We start from the raw sequence: 16,773 nt of genomic DNA on the forward strand, positions 1-16,773 counted from the left end.
TCTTTTACAGTACAAAAGTAATTACCTCTATGCACAAGATATAGTTTTTGTGTTCAGCAAAGTGCCAAGTGGTTAGCACCTTCCTGGAGTTAACATGTTCTCTCTGTGCTTGCATGGGTTTCCTCTGGGTACTCTGGTTTCCTCCCAAACTCCAAAGACATGCTGGTAGGTTAATTGGCTCCTGTCTAAATTGGCCCTATAATATGTATGGTTGAATGTGAGTTGAGGCCTTAAATTGTAAGCTTCTTGAGGGCAGGGACTGATGTGAATGTACAATATATATGTAAAGAGCTGTGTAAGTTGACAGCGCTATATAAGTACCTGTAATAAATAAATAACTATAGTAATACTGGGAGCCGCTCCACCGTAAAATGCCTAAACATGGCCTCAAACCCTACATTTTACAATGCTATTAAAGTATTAGTTCACCTTTACAGAAAAAATGTAAAGGTGAATTAACATCGGACAACCTACCCATTCCCCTGGTCCCTACTGTACTTAGTAACGAAGATAGCCAGCCAACAAACTGAAACATCCAAATGCACATATCTTTATATGCTACAGTGTGATTTACAGGATAAAACAGCATATGCGTTTGGGTCAAGTAGCCTTGGTTGAAAACTACTTTGTATGAGTGATTGAAAGACACTAAGAGCACAGATTTCTCAACTCCTTACTCAAATTTATTGGTACTCCGGTTTGAGCAATGCCTTTTCTATTTATTACATGTGTATTGTCCCCACTGTACTTGCCTCCGGGGTTGCCAAGTTGTCCAGGTTTACAACCTACCCACTGTTGTACTAACCGCAGGGGTTCCCAAGCTGTCAGCACCCCCACAGCTGCTCCAGTGGTCCAGGGATTTGAAATCCCCTCTCTTCTCCCTCTTCACCATGCATTACTCCTCTAATTGGCCAGCGCCATCATTGTGATCGACTGTGGGGGTGCTGACAGCTTGGCAACCCTGTAGGTACGTACAGTGGTGGGGAGGTTGTCTGGTGTTTGCATTTAAATTTTTTCGGTAAAGGTAAACGAACCCTTTAAACATATCTGTATCTCCCAAATATTACAATACAACAATTATAAATTGTTCCCCCTGTCTCTGTAATGGGCCTCTTGTCAAATGACCAAATTGACTCGTGTGTGTCTGCGTTGTAGATACATTTAATTGTAATTTAACTAGGAACAGAACTGATGTAAACATGTACTTTCCAAAGCACTGTGCAATAAAGCAGCTCTATATAAATGATTCAAATTAATTAAAAAGAAGTATATAAGAGATTGAGGCTGGCTTCACACTATTGCGAAATGGATGTGGGTTCCCCACATCCAATTCGCAATAGCAGGACATTTGAACCAGCTCTATATGAAGCCGGTTCACATATCTCCCCTGCGGCTTCGGTGCAAATTTGCACAGGAGTCCTGTGTGTCTTTTGGTCCATTTCAGGTCTGCATTCTGCCAAAAATTCAGACCTGAAACAGTGAACAGGGACACACAGCATCCCTACTGTGAGCCACATGCAAAGATAGTGTGAGCCCAGCCTGAAATGGTAGACTACATTACCGGAAGTTGTACTAAAAACCACTCTTAAGCTTTGCAGGTTTTGAATTTTGATATGCAACCCCCCAATAATCCCACAAGGCGTATGGGGTCATTATTGAGAAAGAAGAATATTGAAGTCCATTGGAAAGTTCAGGAAGTCAGCCAAGCAGTAGGGCCAGTGTCAGGCCCACCTTTACTGTTGACAACTTAGGCTACTTAAAGGGTAGACATATGTTATAGCATATAATACTTAAAGGAGAAGTCCAGCCGGAGCTTTTTAGGCTGGGCTTCTCCTCTGGGACACGGGAGTGCAATTTGTTTTGCACTCCTGTGACCCATTTTCAGTGGAGAGTGGTCTGAAATCCGCTCTCCGTTGACGTCACTGCCATCGGTCAGGGCAGTGCGTCATCCCGACTTCCAAGTCTGAATCTGCCAGCTGCCCTGATTAATGGCAGTCTCAGCATCTCGGCGAGCCGCTGAGACACTGAGACAGCCTCTTCCCGCCCCTCCACTGCTCAGCGCTCCAATGAGCGCTGAGAAGTAGAGCAGAAGCTAAGCTGACTGAAAGTCAGCATCGCTCTGCTCTGGGAGGAGTGAGAACCGAGCCATCGGCGGTGTTCGGTGGCTCGGTTCTCAGTACAGAGACACCGGGGGACAGATGCTGCATTCACTGAGGTAAGTATGAATAGGTAATAAAAAAAAACAGACTTCTCTTTTAATAATGTGCACAGAAGCATATCCATACCAAAACATCTAACTATTCTGGCCATGTGGCAGCCCGCCTTTTGGATGTTCTTAGAGGGTCTTATTTTCTATATGGACTGCATGTTTGCATACTATGATCATTAATCCTGATGATGAAATAACAGAACATATGGTTTGCCCTGTATGAGCAGGAGGGTTCATAGCTCACAATTTATGACCAGCCCGTTGTCAGGGGAAGTCAAGACTTCCTTCCACAGAGGAAGGGCCGAGACCTGCTAGTGTCCAGGGAAAGGTGAACTATTTTCCTCTGACTGCTTTCTCTTTTAACATTCCCATTTTATGGTACACTAGATGTTTTCTCATGTAGAGAGACCTGGAAGTTCATGCTATCTTGCTTGAGCGATCTACCTGCCACCTGGCCATGCACATGATATTACCATATGGTGAACAAACAGTTTTGAGCAGCTGACATGCATATATCAGTGCTGTCAGCTGCTTCTGCTAGAGAATTGAACCTGTTTTATCATCATGAATATAATTAAGAGATGGAGAAAGACAAGCTTATCATTTTCACATTCTCAAAGCATCTCAACTTATAACATGACATAACAGCAAAGGATAAAAATAATGATGTCCTGTGTGTGGTCACCCCACACAAATGCAGCATGTTACAGTGGGGTAGATCAGAAAGTGGTGCAATTAGCAGATCATCTGTTTTGTTGTTTGTAAGCTCCTCTGTTACTTATCATTAAAGTATGACTAGACCTGGCCATTAAGGCAAAGGGACATTTGTCTCCAGGGCCAATCTTAATTAGATATGTTGGGCAGGTGGCCTAGAATGGAGATACTTCACCATTCCGACATAAGTCAGAATATTAACTGATTAATATTAGTATTAGTGTTAATTAGTATTAACTGATTAACTATGATAGAGGGAAGAATCTATCGCCAACCTGATTTGAGATTCAGAGATGTCATATGAGCATATATCAAGGGTGGAAAAGAAGCTAATGCTGAAAGGTGTAGAAAGGTCTTTCACACTTAACCATCACCTTTAGAAATAACCACCATTTACCAGGTCCAACTAATCAATGGAGCACTATGTCACACTTTGTAAGATATACTTTCTTTAGTCACAGAAACCTCTCCCAACCACAAAAGGGTCTCTTGGTTGTGTTTCCCCATCAGACCAAAGATTCCCATTTTATTATGCTGTACTTTATTACTTATGTCTAATGTTAGAAGATTGATGGCAGAAAAAAAAGTGTGTGTATGGCCTAGTACACACGAGAGGATTTATCCGCGGATACGGTCCAACGGACCGTTTCCGCGGATAAATCCTCTCGAGGATTTCCGCGGATTTGGATCCGATGGAGTCTACTCACCATAGGATCGAAATCCGCGCCGAAATCCCCTCGCGATGACGTGTCGCGACGTCGCCGCGATGATGACGCGGCGACGTGCGCGACGCTGTCATAAAAGGAGTTCCACGCATGCATCTAATCATTACGATGCATGCGGGGGATCCATTCGGACGGATTGATCCGGTGAGTCTGTACAGACCAGCGGATCAATCCGTTGGGATGGATTCAAGCGGATAGATTTGAAAGCATGTCTTCAAATTTCTATCCGCTTGAAATCCATCCCAGGGGATAAAAATCCGCGGAAACAGATCCGCTGGATTGTACACACCAGGGGATCTATCCGCTGGAGCCGGTCCGCGGATCAATTCCAGCGGATGGATCCTCTCGTGTGTACGGGGCCTTAGTGTTGTTTTTTTGTGGTCTTTTTTACTTTTTTTGTCTGAGTGCAGTTCTGTGTTTGTTCCAAGCATGTTTAAATCCAATTGCTGTTGACTGACTCACTACCTCTACTGGAAGCCTATTCCAAGCATCGCTCTTTTGGTAAAATAATACTTTTTAAGATTAGTTTAGAACTTCCCTCCTGCTAGTTTGAGGTATGGCAAGTCATTTGTTTTGCTATATGTTTTCCACCACAATGTAGGATATACTTGCTGTATTGCTACGGTATGTGGCTACGGCTTGAAGTTTATAGAAGCCTTATACTGTAGTGCTGGAATCTTGTCTGATAGTTTACTGATGTTTATAAATTATTTGTTTGTGTTTTTTACATTTCTATTAACGGATGTCATCAACTATGGTTTGTTATTTCATTCTGTAATGTTTTACTGCATACCTCTAAATAAAGAATAAAAAGAATAAGGCTTTCCTGAACCTTATTCACATCCTTAAAGGGGTTGAAATGGTTAGTTTTTTATTTTCTAAATAGGTTCCTTTAAGCCAGTGCATTGTTTGTTCACTTACCTTTTCCTTCGATTTCCCTTCTAAATGTTTTTTTTCTTTGTCTGAATTTCTCACTCCCTGTTCCTCCTCAGTAAGCTTGCCCCCACCATCAGAGCCGTTCTGGCTGGGGGTTAATCAGCGTGCTTGCCCCCTCCCTTGGGACTACATCTCTGCGGGGATTGTGAACGTTCACAGCATCTCCCCGCAGGAATGTAGTCCCAAGAGAGGGGGCGAGCACGCTGACTAACCCCCAGCCAGAATGGCTCGGATGATGGGGGCAAGCTTACTGAGGAGGAACAGGAAGTGAGAGATTCAGACAAAAAAAAACATTTAGAAGGGAAATCAAAGGAAAAGGTAAGTGAACCAACAATGATCTAGCTTAAAGGAACCTATTTAGAAAATAAAAAACAAACCTTTACAACCCTTTTAATGTACAGTATTTAAAGGTTTCAATCATGTCTCCCCTTTCCGTTCTTTTCTACAAACTGTCTCCTGATGTTTTATCCCTCAAACCTTTTGACATTTTTGTTACCCATCTCTGGACTTGTTCTATCCTTGTTCTATTCTATCAATATCTTTATGTAAATAAGATCTTCAGAACTGCACAGAGTATTCTAAATGAGGTCTCACTAAAGATTTAAATAGGGGGATCAGGACCTCCTTCCTCCTGCTGGTAATCCCTCTAGTGATGCTTTCTAGAATTCTATTCACTTTTGCACAGAATGGTCAGATTGTTTGCTCAATTTGCAATCATCTGAGATAAGAACCCCCAAATCTTTTCCTCTGTAGTTCTGGTCAACAGTATATCCTTTGAAAACGGTGCCCTTTGAAAACGTCATTTCTGACCAAACTGGTCAGGGCGGTGCTACACATTGACGTCACCACGCTCCCATGTGACCCGATTGCACGGGCGTTCATAATCCTAGCTTATGCCGGATTTTTTATTTTTATTTTAACCTGTACCTTTTGCCTGTAATGCTTCCTTGAGCCTTACAATAAACCTACAAGTTTTCCAGAGGTAATGCACATTGTTGCCCTCATTTTTTATTGCATTTATGATCCACGGACTTACCTACTGGAGGAGGAGATCACATCCCTGCTGTTGTCTTCAGAGTGAGGAGACCCTGAGCGGTTGGATGATCCAGCTTGCCCGATAACCTTTGCAGAGGTTTGTTTCTGCAGAAGCGCTTGTGACCTTATTATCTGAGGTCCCATCCATCTGGTAAGAGTACCTTAATATTCTGTGTCACACCGGTGGAAATCTCAGTGTGGTGGTGGTGTACGGCAGCTTTGCTCTTCATCCTTTTCACCTACCTGGCTTCCTGTGGAATTTGGACTTTTTTCCTGTAATCAGGATCTCCTTTATTCACTCACCTGTGCACATGTCCAATTTTTGATACATATATATAACTTCTCAGTTTATGTCTTATTGGACTCTTTCTCACGTTTTGTCCTCACTGGACACAGATTCACAATATATATTTTGTTATTGATTAAGTCACTCTAGTATTTTTTGATGCTCACTTCATTGCTGATATTGTATTAACCATATACTTATGATGTCAGAGTGATTCACTATAGGGGTCCTTTTTCCATATATATATTTTTCTATATATTTCCAATTTTGGTAAGGTATTGTGTTTACTCACATATGGCTGTACATTGGTGTTTTAATTCATTAATCCATATGATTTATTATTTGGACTTTTATTTTTGGATTTATTATCAGTTTTGGGTTATTTCACTAATTTTGAATTCACTACATATTTTTATTGATTGTTATCAGTCCCCTATGGACTGTCTTTATATTCACTTTTAGATTTTTAGTTTGCGCTCATCATTCTTTATTCAATCCATATGATATAACTATTAGTATTTAATTAGCGCAATACCGTTTTACCCCCAATACTGTACTTTATCAAGAGATTGATTTTCCTAGGTGCATTATTTTACATTTAAAAGCATTGAACTGCTTTGTCTGATTATCCAGCAATGCCGAATTATGTTCCATGTAATAAACACCTCCAGGGATATCAACCCTATTGCACACCTTTGTGTCATCCGCAAAAATACATACCTATCTTTAGTTATATCACTTACATACAGATAAAAAAAAAGAACTGGTACAGAGCCTTGTGGTACACCAATGGTGACTGGTCTCTGTTCTGAATGAACGCCTGTTACAACCACACTCTGGTATCTATCCATTAGCCAACTGCATATCCACTTGACTACACAAGAGTTAAGTCCTAGCTTGCACAAATTACTTGTGAGTAATTTATGTGGATCATAGTCACCATGGTATTCGCTTTTCAAGGTGTAAACATTTATACCATCTGTATACATTCCTTGTGTTTAAAAACAATGAACCATCCATATTCTATATTGCCACTGAGCCAAGGCAAGCACGCATCATCTTAACTTTATTGGCATAGATTCAGAGCTCTGACAGCTCAACTCATTGTGGTAATGTAAATTTATTCCTCATTGAAGTGCACTAAAATGTATGTTTAACCTTTCAGCCATCAGATATAAAAGATTTATGATTTCCTAGAGAGCTGTGCATAGGCTTAAAGATTCTTGTTCTCTAAGCATTAGGGAGGTTTATATCCATTCATCAAGATACAAAAGTACGTTTTACATGTTTGGGGTTTTTGAGGGTCTTCCAAAATCTTGTATAAATCACAGCTATATGCAGAAGAAGTACTTTAAGAATCATGTTTGTAGAGGTTTTTACAAACTCCACCAATGTTTCTGTTTAAGTTAAGTGTGGGAAAGTGGAAACAGACTGTGAGATATGAAAGATATATGGACGATGACATTTTACTTTTCTTTTGTTTAATTTAGATAAAGACATCTGTGATTTGGGCCACTCCGAATGTCTCATTCGCCATACCTCTGTGGGTTATCATACTTGCCATATTGCTGGGATTACTGGTTCTAGCCATACTTACACTTGTGATGTGGAAGGTAAGAATTCTGTTATATAACTATGACAAACTATTGTAGGCTCTGATTAATTTTGTGACAAAAACCTCAGGTCCCTTCCACATCAGATCTGCCTTGAAAAGTGTATGTCAAGAAAATAACTCCAGTTCTTTGCAAGATTACATAACTTGATAAAAGTGTACTGATGCACACCCACCTGCAGCATTTACAAACAGCTTTATTGATCTTTATTGGTCAAATCTTGGCTCTGCCTGGACTCTTCCACTCTGCCACATTTCGTCCAACACCAGCTCTTAGAAGTTTTAAAGGCAGAAGCTTTTTTATCTTAATGTATACCATGCATCAAAAAACCTTCTGTGTGTAGCAGCTTCCCCAGCACCCCCCTAATTACTCACCTGAGCCCCAGGGGTCAAGTCCTGGGGAAACAAGTGTGGCAACTCCCACCCAAGATCCACTCCCCCACCAAAAAAAAAAATGATACGCTCATATGCATAATTACTAAACCGCATGTTTTTTTTTCCGATCCACTGTACCTTAGTAATCCTTTATGTTACTGGCCGCAAGTTCTTTCTAAATCCCGCGATAATCTCCTGGGAACAATGACAAAAGCTCCCAGGAGACATTGCGGTATCGAGGAAGTGACGGAATACCCGCACACTACCCGATGAATCCATATACAGGAAGCGGCCAGTAACATAAAGGATTACTAATGTTCGCCTGCCCCTGACAGTGACTCGAGCTGGGCATCACCGCTTAGTGAAGAATTGGCTCGGGCGGCTCGGCTGCTCTCGGCTGCTCTAGTCCTGCAAAGGGAACTGCGTTCCTACTGTGAAAAAAGTGCAGGAACTCTGTTCCCACGCGTTCCCACAGGACTTGAGCCCTGCTGAGCCCCATCTCTCTGCAGCAATGTTCACGTGTGTCTTAGCCGTCCAGGACTCTCCTCCTGATTGGCTGAGACACAGCAGGGGTGCCATTGGCTCCTGTGGCTGTCAATCAAAGTCAGTTAGCCAATCGGGAGAGAGGGGGTAGGGCCGGGTCAGGGCTCCGTGTCTGAATGGACACACGGAGCTGTGACTTGGCTCTGGTGCCCCCCATTGCAAGCTGCTGACTGTGGGAGCACTTGACAGGAGGGAGGGCCCAGGAGCAGCGAAGAGGGACCCGAGAAGAGGAGGATCCAGGTTGCCCTGTGCAAAACCAACTGCACAGAGGAGGTGAGTATAACATGTTTGTTATTTAAAAAAACATGAAAAAAAAATGTTACAATCACTTTAAAATACAACTAAAAGATCCTTTATGACAGACTAAACTACAGTACCATATTTGCCAGTGTATAAGGCGACTGGGCGTATAAGACGACCCCCTAATTTTACAGTTTTTAACGTTTTTTTGCCTGTACTCAACGTATAAGGTGACCCCCCTTCCGACGCTTCATATTTCTTCCTTCTGGAGCCATATTTTTCTTCATTCTTGCTGGAGCTGGAGCCAATCACAGCGAGCGATGTATTCTATTTATTAATACAAAGTCTGCTTGGATTGGCAGAGGCTGTAAAATCATCAGCCCACGCCTCTCTGACTCTCAAAGCCAATCCGAGCAGGCTACTGTATGTAGCCTGCGTGGATTGGCAGAGGTTGTTACTCCAATCCGAGCAGGCCCTATATTAATTTGAATACATTGCTCACCGGGATTGGCTAAGAGAGGTATACACTGTATGTTGCTAAAGCTACATACAGTATTACCGCACATCCAGCAGGCATCCGAGCAGCTGACCCGGTGTATAAGACGACTCCTGCTTTTTGGCTAGTTATTTTAAGTGTAAAAGGTAGTCTTATACACCAGCAAATACAGTATGTGATGCACAGGACTCATAAATTAAACCAAAAAAAATCCTTTACCTTCCCTGAGCCAAATCCTCCTTCATTTGTGTCTTAAAAGCTCCCCATTCCAGACACTGCAGCTCACAGTGGGAGGGTCTCAGCAACAGAGGCAGTTCTTTGAATCCAAAAAGCTGTGAGTGGGACTAGGATTTTTTTTTTGGGACTTTTTGACGCAATGGAATTGTAATTTGCAGTCTGCTGGGTTATTTTTGCTGTTTGTGTCTCCAGTAGGTAGATTCACTTATATAACCTGTACTGTCTGACACCCCTCAGCTGGACAGGAAAGTCTATTGAACTGGTGATACAATCAAATCACCTTACAGGTGTTGTTCCCCTTTAGTAAGATTTATTCCTACTTCCTATTCTGTGTGATATCTAGAAGGGACAGGAAGTGGGGGGGAAATCTCTCCAACAGGAACACGGGCAGCAATAAAAAGACAACCTTTCCCTCTTTTTCTAGAAATAGTTGTTGTGATTGTATGGCATAGCCACAATGTCTATTTCTCCATATTGTGACATTGGTTACATAGGTTGGTTGTTCTTTCACAACAAACCATCTTTACCACTGGTTAAGTTTCAGCATCATTTATTTCTGTTTCTTCATATTGTGTGTGGGGGGGGGGGGGGTTAAAAAAAATTGCTTTTTTCCACCAACACAGTAACTTTACTGCTGATTGAGTTTCCTTTATGTCTCAATTTGCCAAAATAAAGTTGAAATTCTTCAGACGCTACAACCGTATAGCAGTAATCGTGCCTCATTGCACTTTGTAATAAAATACATTGTTTTGACTTTAAATTATAACGCTATACAAGCGCAGGGGGATTAAGGAAAACATATTTCCAGAGGAATGTTCCTTTCATTTAATGAATTTGCAAGATTATAGGAACATAACATCACAGACATATATACTGCCAAAACTCAGGAGTAAAAACCTGCTACATCCATCAAATATTAAGAGAAAACAAAAGTCCCCCCTTTCATTTTAAGCATTGGATTAACAGGTACACCCATAGAAAGAAAGAATGTTCCACTTTTTTCTAGTCTTTTATTTTGTTTTTATTTTAAAAACATCTATTTTCTTTCAAGACTAGTTGGTTTTCTTATGATTATCAAAGTGTCCAGTTTTTTGGTTATTTTTTACATTAATTTTAATCACTTCAGTTCTCACACCAGTACACATCATATGGACCAAAACAATTCTTACTTTTCTGCTGTGGGCCTTTGTATAGAGAAATAACCTTGACATTACTTAAGCCAAAACCAAGGAGGACAGACTTTTTTTTTTTATTACAATCATTTTGATTGATTTAAAAAAAATTAAGTATTACAAATAAAAGAATACAATGGAAATAAAATGACAAATTACATAAGATCATATTTTTTATATTGGACAAGAAAAACAAAAAATAAAATAAACTAAAAACAAATATTATCGTTAAATATAATTCAGCTGAACAGAAATGGAATAAGAGTAATGCCGCGTACACACGATGGACCGTTTTTATAGGTTAACCGATGAAGCTGACTGATGGTCCGTCGCGCCTACACACCATCAGTAAAAAATCCGATCGTGTCCAACGCGGTGACGAAAAAATAAAACGACGTGCTGAGAAAAATGAAGTTCAATGCTTCCGAGCATGCGTCGACTTGATTCTGAGCACGTGTGGATTTTTAACCGATGGTTGTGCCTACTAACGATCGTTTTTTTCCCATCGGTTAGGAATCCAAGTTGGCTATTTTTTAACCGATGGTTAAATAACCGATGGCGCCCACACATGATGAAAACGGTCCATCAGAACATTCTCATTGGTTTAACCGATCGTGTGTATGCGGCATAAGAGTAGTAATAAAATGTTTTTTTTTTAAAAAAGAGATGAAAAAAAGTTAAAAGGGGGAGATGAAAGAGAAGGAAAGGAGAGGGAATGGGAGACTGACCGGACATGTTTTTGTCTTTTGTAATCTGTAGACAAAAAAAGTATTTATAGTAATATTATAATTTTTTCTCTTTTTAAAACAATGCAAAAATGTATCATTCTGGTACAAAGCATTGCAAAGTAATTTACAAATAACGTTTTTTTTTTCAACTTTATTTATTTTAATGAGATACTAATAAAATAATGATCAAAAAAATAGATATAAGTTTAAATATTAATGGTTAGAAACACATAATTAAAAAAAACAGCAGGAAAATTATAGCTAATGGGAAAAAGGGGAAGGATGAGTTAATTAGAGTTGATTAGGGTAAACTAAGGGTTAGTTAATGGTTTAAAAGGAATAAAAAAAATGTTACTTAATTGTTTTAACTGAAATCATATGTCGGACAATGCCCATTCCTTTGATCTGCAGATGAATGGAACAAAGAAAATACAAAAGAAACAATAATATTAATTTGTATCTGTTAATCCTACATCTTAATGTCAGAAAGTCCATATGACAGCAGCTGTTGTAATAACTGCTGTATATACACTGCAACTCATGGATGTAATTTTGACAGCTGAGAGTTGCCAGCAAGAACAATGGGGAAGCATTTCCCTTCAAGAACAATGGGGAAGCAGCAGCTTGTGTACTTTGAATTTTTTTTGGGTGCGTTGCATGCTCAATATCCACAAATGGTTAAAATAGTCCAACCCCTTTCAGACAATATTTCAATGAAGGATAAGGTGTATCTAAAAATTATACTTTTTTCTAATTTTGTTTAGAGTGGGGAACTGTTAAAATTCTTCTCAAAGTTATATTATGGCATCTATGTCCAATTGGGGAGATTTTCTTCATGTTCTGTCCCGTAAATATAAGAAGTGAGGAAAATCCCCACTCGGACACCAATCACCATAACCAGTGTCACCATTGGAATATTTCCCCACTATTCCTGTTCTGATGAAAACTAAAAAATATATAATATCTCATCACTTTAAGCCAATATGACAGGGCTTATAATCCTTCGCTATTGTACAGAAACCCCCAAAAAAAGCATTAGATACACTTTAAAGCATGGAAATATTAACAACTCTCTTAGCTGTCTGTTACTGTTTGTATTCCCACTGGGGATATGCATCCTCTCTATTTGTTCTGCTGCCCATTGTCACCAGGAGTTGGGTACACACATTTACTTTTTTTTTTTTCATTCAACCAGCGTGTTGAGCAAAAAAAAAACTCATTGATCCCCACATCCACGCAAGCAATGTGGATGCAGGGGCCTCTCCCGCTGTGCTATTGTATTCTGACAGCAGGGGCTACCCGGCTGATCAAATGCAAGTTTTTCAACAGGACCATCCAGTAGAAGTCAGTCTAATGACCAGCTTTTGTGGAACAGAGAGGGGTACACACAGACCGAAATTCCGCCGGTTCCTATTGAACTAGCCGAATTTCAGTACATATATATTCAGCTTTATTGTGAAGGAAAATCCATAATTTTGAGCTATCACCAGAGCAGGAATAGAGGGGAAATTTTACAATGGTGACACTTATGCAATTACACATAACAGAGAATTTACCATCACATTGAAAATAACTCCTCTCACTTCCTCTTATATCTTCAGAAAAGGAAGTGAGGTATACAATTGTGGGGGATCATAGCTTTTTTTCACAAGAAAGTGGGGGATCATAGCTTAAGGAGACTGAAGAAGACACTGGGGTTGATTTACTAAAACTGAAGCACTCAGAATCTGGTGCAGCTGTGCATGGTAGCTAATTATTGTCTAACTTTAGTTAGATATAACTCTAGCAGGTGACTGAGGGTCTTGCTTATGCCTCTTCTCAGTTAGACATACCAGTTACATTTTCTAGGGAAGCCTTCCATGGAGCTTCCTTGTAAGATCGTCCTAGCTGGTAACTCACACTTCAAAGAAGTAGCATCTCTACCTAGATAACCTCTTGGATTGTTAGGCCTCGTACACACAATAGGTTAAACAGAGGACAACGGTCTGATGGACCGTTTTCATTGGTCAAAACCGATCGTGTGTGGGCCCCATAGGTTATTTAACCATCGGTTAAAAAAAAGCCAACTTGCTTTAAATTTAACCGATGGATTCCTAACCGATAGGTCAAAACCGATCGTTAGTAGGCACGATCATCTGTAAAAATCCACGCATGCTCAGAATCAAGTCGACGCATGCTTGGAAGCATTGAACTTCATTTTTTTCAGCACGTCGTTGTGTTTTACGTCATCGCGTTCTGACATGATTGGTTATTTAACCGATGGTGTGTGGGCGCGACGGACCATCAGTCAGCTTCATCGGTTAACCGACGACAACGGTCCTTCAGACCGTTCTCATCGGATGGACTGATCGTGTATACGATGCTTAACTCTCCTCACCTAGTTGGTGAAGATAAACCCAGAAACCCTGCTGAGAAATCTGATTTTGGTAGTTTACGCCTGTTACTTTGCTTATTTAGACATGACTAGTTCATGACAGGAAACAAAACTCCACTCACATTTCCTACCAATGGACACTAATCCCTTTAATGATTTCATGCTCACTGTTATGAACAAGCATTCATAGTTGTTTCTCAAACCTTCCCGTGCACATGGAAGGAGCATGTAAATCATATACATTAGATGTGCTTATCTTCAACCACTTCATACTCAACAATCTGCATCTATGTTTATAAATGTTATAGAATTCCTAAAATCTGATCCTTTTTTCTTTCCAGTGTGGATTTTTCGACCGGGCCAGACCACCGCAGGAAGACTTAACGGATGACACAGAAAAGTTAACAAACAAGGCTTCTGAAGCATGAATTGACAAATTCTTTCTGACTGCAATATGGAAAGTTATTTTTCTACCAAAAAGATGCCTTCTTGAATGTACCGCGTCAATCAGATGCTGAGTTGGTTCCAAGTGGTGCTGAACCAACCCCTTGAAAAGATCTCAGAAAAGGTTTCACATGAATTTTACCAGGTTCTATGTGCTGGGACACAAAAGATGAAAACTTTACAGACTTGAAACTGAGGTCTCATTAAAAACGTAACCGAAGGCAGTGCCTGAATTACTGTACCTGTGGGATTGTACAAGTCTACAACCAAATCTAAAACCACTACTGTTCTGTGAACAATACAGGATTGACTCCATGTTGGAACAGAACGCAAATGCATCACTGAGAAGGGAGTGCGGCATTGAGTGACTGCTTATATGAAAGTGCCTTAAAAAAAACTGTGGGCAATACTTTATCAGGCGAAGCACAAATCCCTATTTCCTCTGCCATACTTTCTAGAAACTAAGTATAGATGTTTTTTGGTATTTTATACAGTTGTGTGAATGTTCTAAAGGTCATGTCTTATTATAGAATATGTGCAATGAAAAATGAATGACTCTTTGTGTGCTTGTTGCTGATTCACAGTAAAGGGGGCCATTTTAGGTAAGGTTGTAGCTATGCTCACTAGGATCGAGGGTACAAAGTAACTCATACCTCCGAGACTTTGCTATGAACAGATAAAAAATAAGGTTTTGCCACCAGAACTGCTACAGGCGCCCTGTGTATTGTATGTTTGTTGAATGTATGGTTGGTGGCTTCCAATCAAGAATGATAATTTAGATGTATTGCCAACAACACCGTCTTAAATTGTGTACTGTATATCGTCTCAAATTTGTGCCAGTGGAGCAGAAGAACTTAAGATCACCTCTATATGAGCTGTTAATTGCCTAAAAAGTATATCATATTGTATCACTGCTATTAATAGGGTCAGCAAAGCAAGCACACATATCAAATTTGACAGAAGCAGTGGGTGCTACAACCCTATGCTTGACGTTCAACACATATTTGTTGCTAAACATTACAATTAGTACACCTTTAGAAACCACCATTTTTGGGCTTCACCTGCTTCCTTTACAAAAAAAAAGTATGAAACATAAAGAGCAAACCAATGAGACATCTCAGGCACCAGTGAACTTGCGCCAAAGGTCTGGCATCTGATGTCCTTATGTCATATCTGCCCTATGTTGCACCATATATGCCCATTGCTGGTTGCTAATCAACTTGCACTAGGGTATAGAAACACTTTTCTGTGTAGCTGCTTGATTCTACTTCAATTTTCCTCATTTGAATGGGATTAAACAATTAGATTTTCCCAAACCTGCTCTTCCAATATTAGATTCTAGCATGTTAAAGTATATGATGGGTTCATCCATGCCTTGTGGATTCCACTGGTGAGATACTGTATTATCATCAGAATCTTTAATATATTTGTTATTTTATAACAAGAAAACATAAAACATCCATTGCATTATGGGGACACAAAGATCTCCCCATCCTTCAGGGCTCCAATGTTGTGTTAATAGGCACAGTCACCAACATTTCTGATTTAAACAGTGAAAGGTGCCCAGGATCGGTATATACAAATGTCTCATAAATATAAATATAAGAGTTAAACTGACATTGACTCCATATTGTTGTCCAGCTTGTGTGGAAGAACACATCTGTCCTTGGGCTAGCAGCTAATTTGGCACAATGTAGACTTCCGTTCATTTTTTTCTGTGCAATATATTATAAATCTGAGGGCATGTTTACACTGGTATCACTGCATTGTTTCTATATGTATGATGTGATATTGTCAAGTATGGGCGTGTGGTTTGTTTTCAAATCCAAAGAAAATTGCAATACTGTTTTTACATTGTCCATATTTCCTTAACTGTACGTTTTAGCCTGAAAAAAAAGGAATATTTTATAATGATGAATTATCTGTAAGGAAAAGCAGACTTAATGTTATTTTCAGACCATGTTTATTGGAAACAACAGACTAATCAACTGAATGTATTTTCCATATTGGTCTTATCTGGCTTGTGTACCTCTGTGCTGATTATGAAAGACTTTTTTTTCCATCAAAAATTTTTTATAAGCCGATCACTTGCAAAACTAACAAAGATTACAGGAATTCTGGGAAATGCTTGACAACAAACATATTAAAAGCCTATGCAATGTGTGAAAACTTCATTTTTCATTAAAAAGCAAATAATTGTAGATGTCTTTTTTATATTTTACTTTTGTATATTTTGAAGAAAATACTGATGTAACATAACCCAAGAGAGTACTAATGGAAAGTAGCCCAGAGAAACGTATCCAAGTGGCGGTGGAGTGGGACTCTGAATACTCATTAGTTAGGGATGAAGGATGTACACTAATTAATTGAGCTCACTGGCTCCATTACGGCTGCTCATATAAAAAAGGGATCCCCTCCAGTCGGTCCCAACCAAGTGTTTCAAACCAATATACAAGTGGCACCAAACCAAAGGTAAAGAGTCCAAACTTGTTTTATTAATTATTTGGCAATATCATAAAAAATTATATTGTTAAAAAAATGATTAAAGCACTTTTGACTCTTCACCTATGACTTGGCATCCCTAGCAAAAAAGTAGCCCAGAACAACCAAAGTGTCTTCATCAGTGGAAAACCCCCAGTGCCCGACT

At 39.7% G+C, this 16,773-nt stretch overlaps 1 protein-coding gene across 1 annotated transcript in view; it reads left to right on the forward strand.

Moving 5' to 3' along the window:
- ITGA8 (integrin subunit alpha 8) overlaps nucleotides 1-16,327 on the forward strand; it is a 266,086-nt gene extending 249,759 nt beyond the window's left edge. The window contains exons 29-30 of the mRNA XM_040352410.1: nucleotides 7,396-7,518; nucleotides 14,024-16,327. Coding sequence (XP_040208344.1) covers nucleotides 7,396-7,518; nucleotides 14,024-14,110 — 210 coding nt within the window. The 3' untranslated portion in view covers nucleotides 14,111-16,327. The remainder of the gene's footprint in view (nucleotides 1-7,395; nucleotides 7,519-14,023) is intronic.
- The last annotated feature ends 446 nt before the right edge of the window (nucleotides 16,328-16,773 follow it).

This window comes from Rana temporaria, chromosome 5 (genome assembly GCF_905171775.1).
Source record: "Rana temporaria chromosome 5, aRanTem1.1, whole genome shotgun sequence".
Classification (NCBI taxonomy): Eukaryota; Metazoa; Chordata; class Amphibia; order Anura; family Ranidae; genus Rana; species Rana temporaria.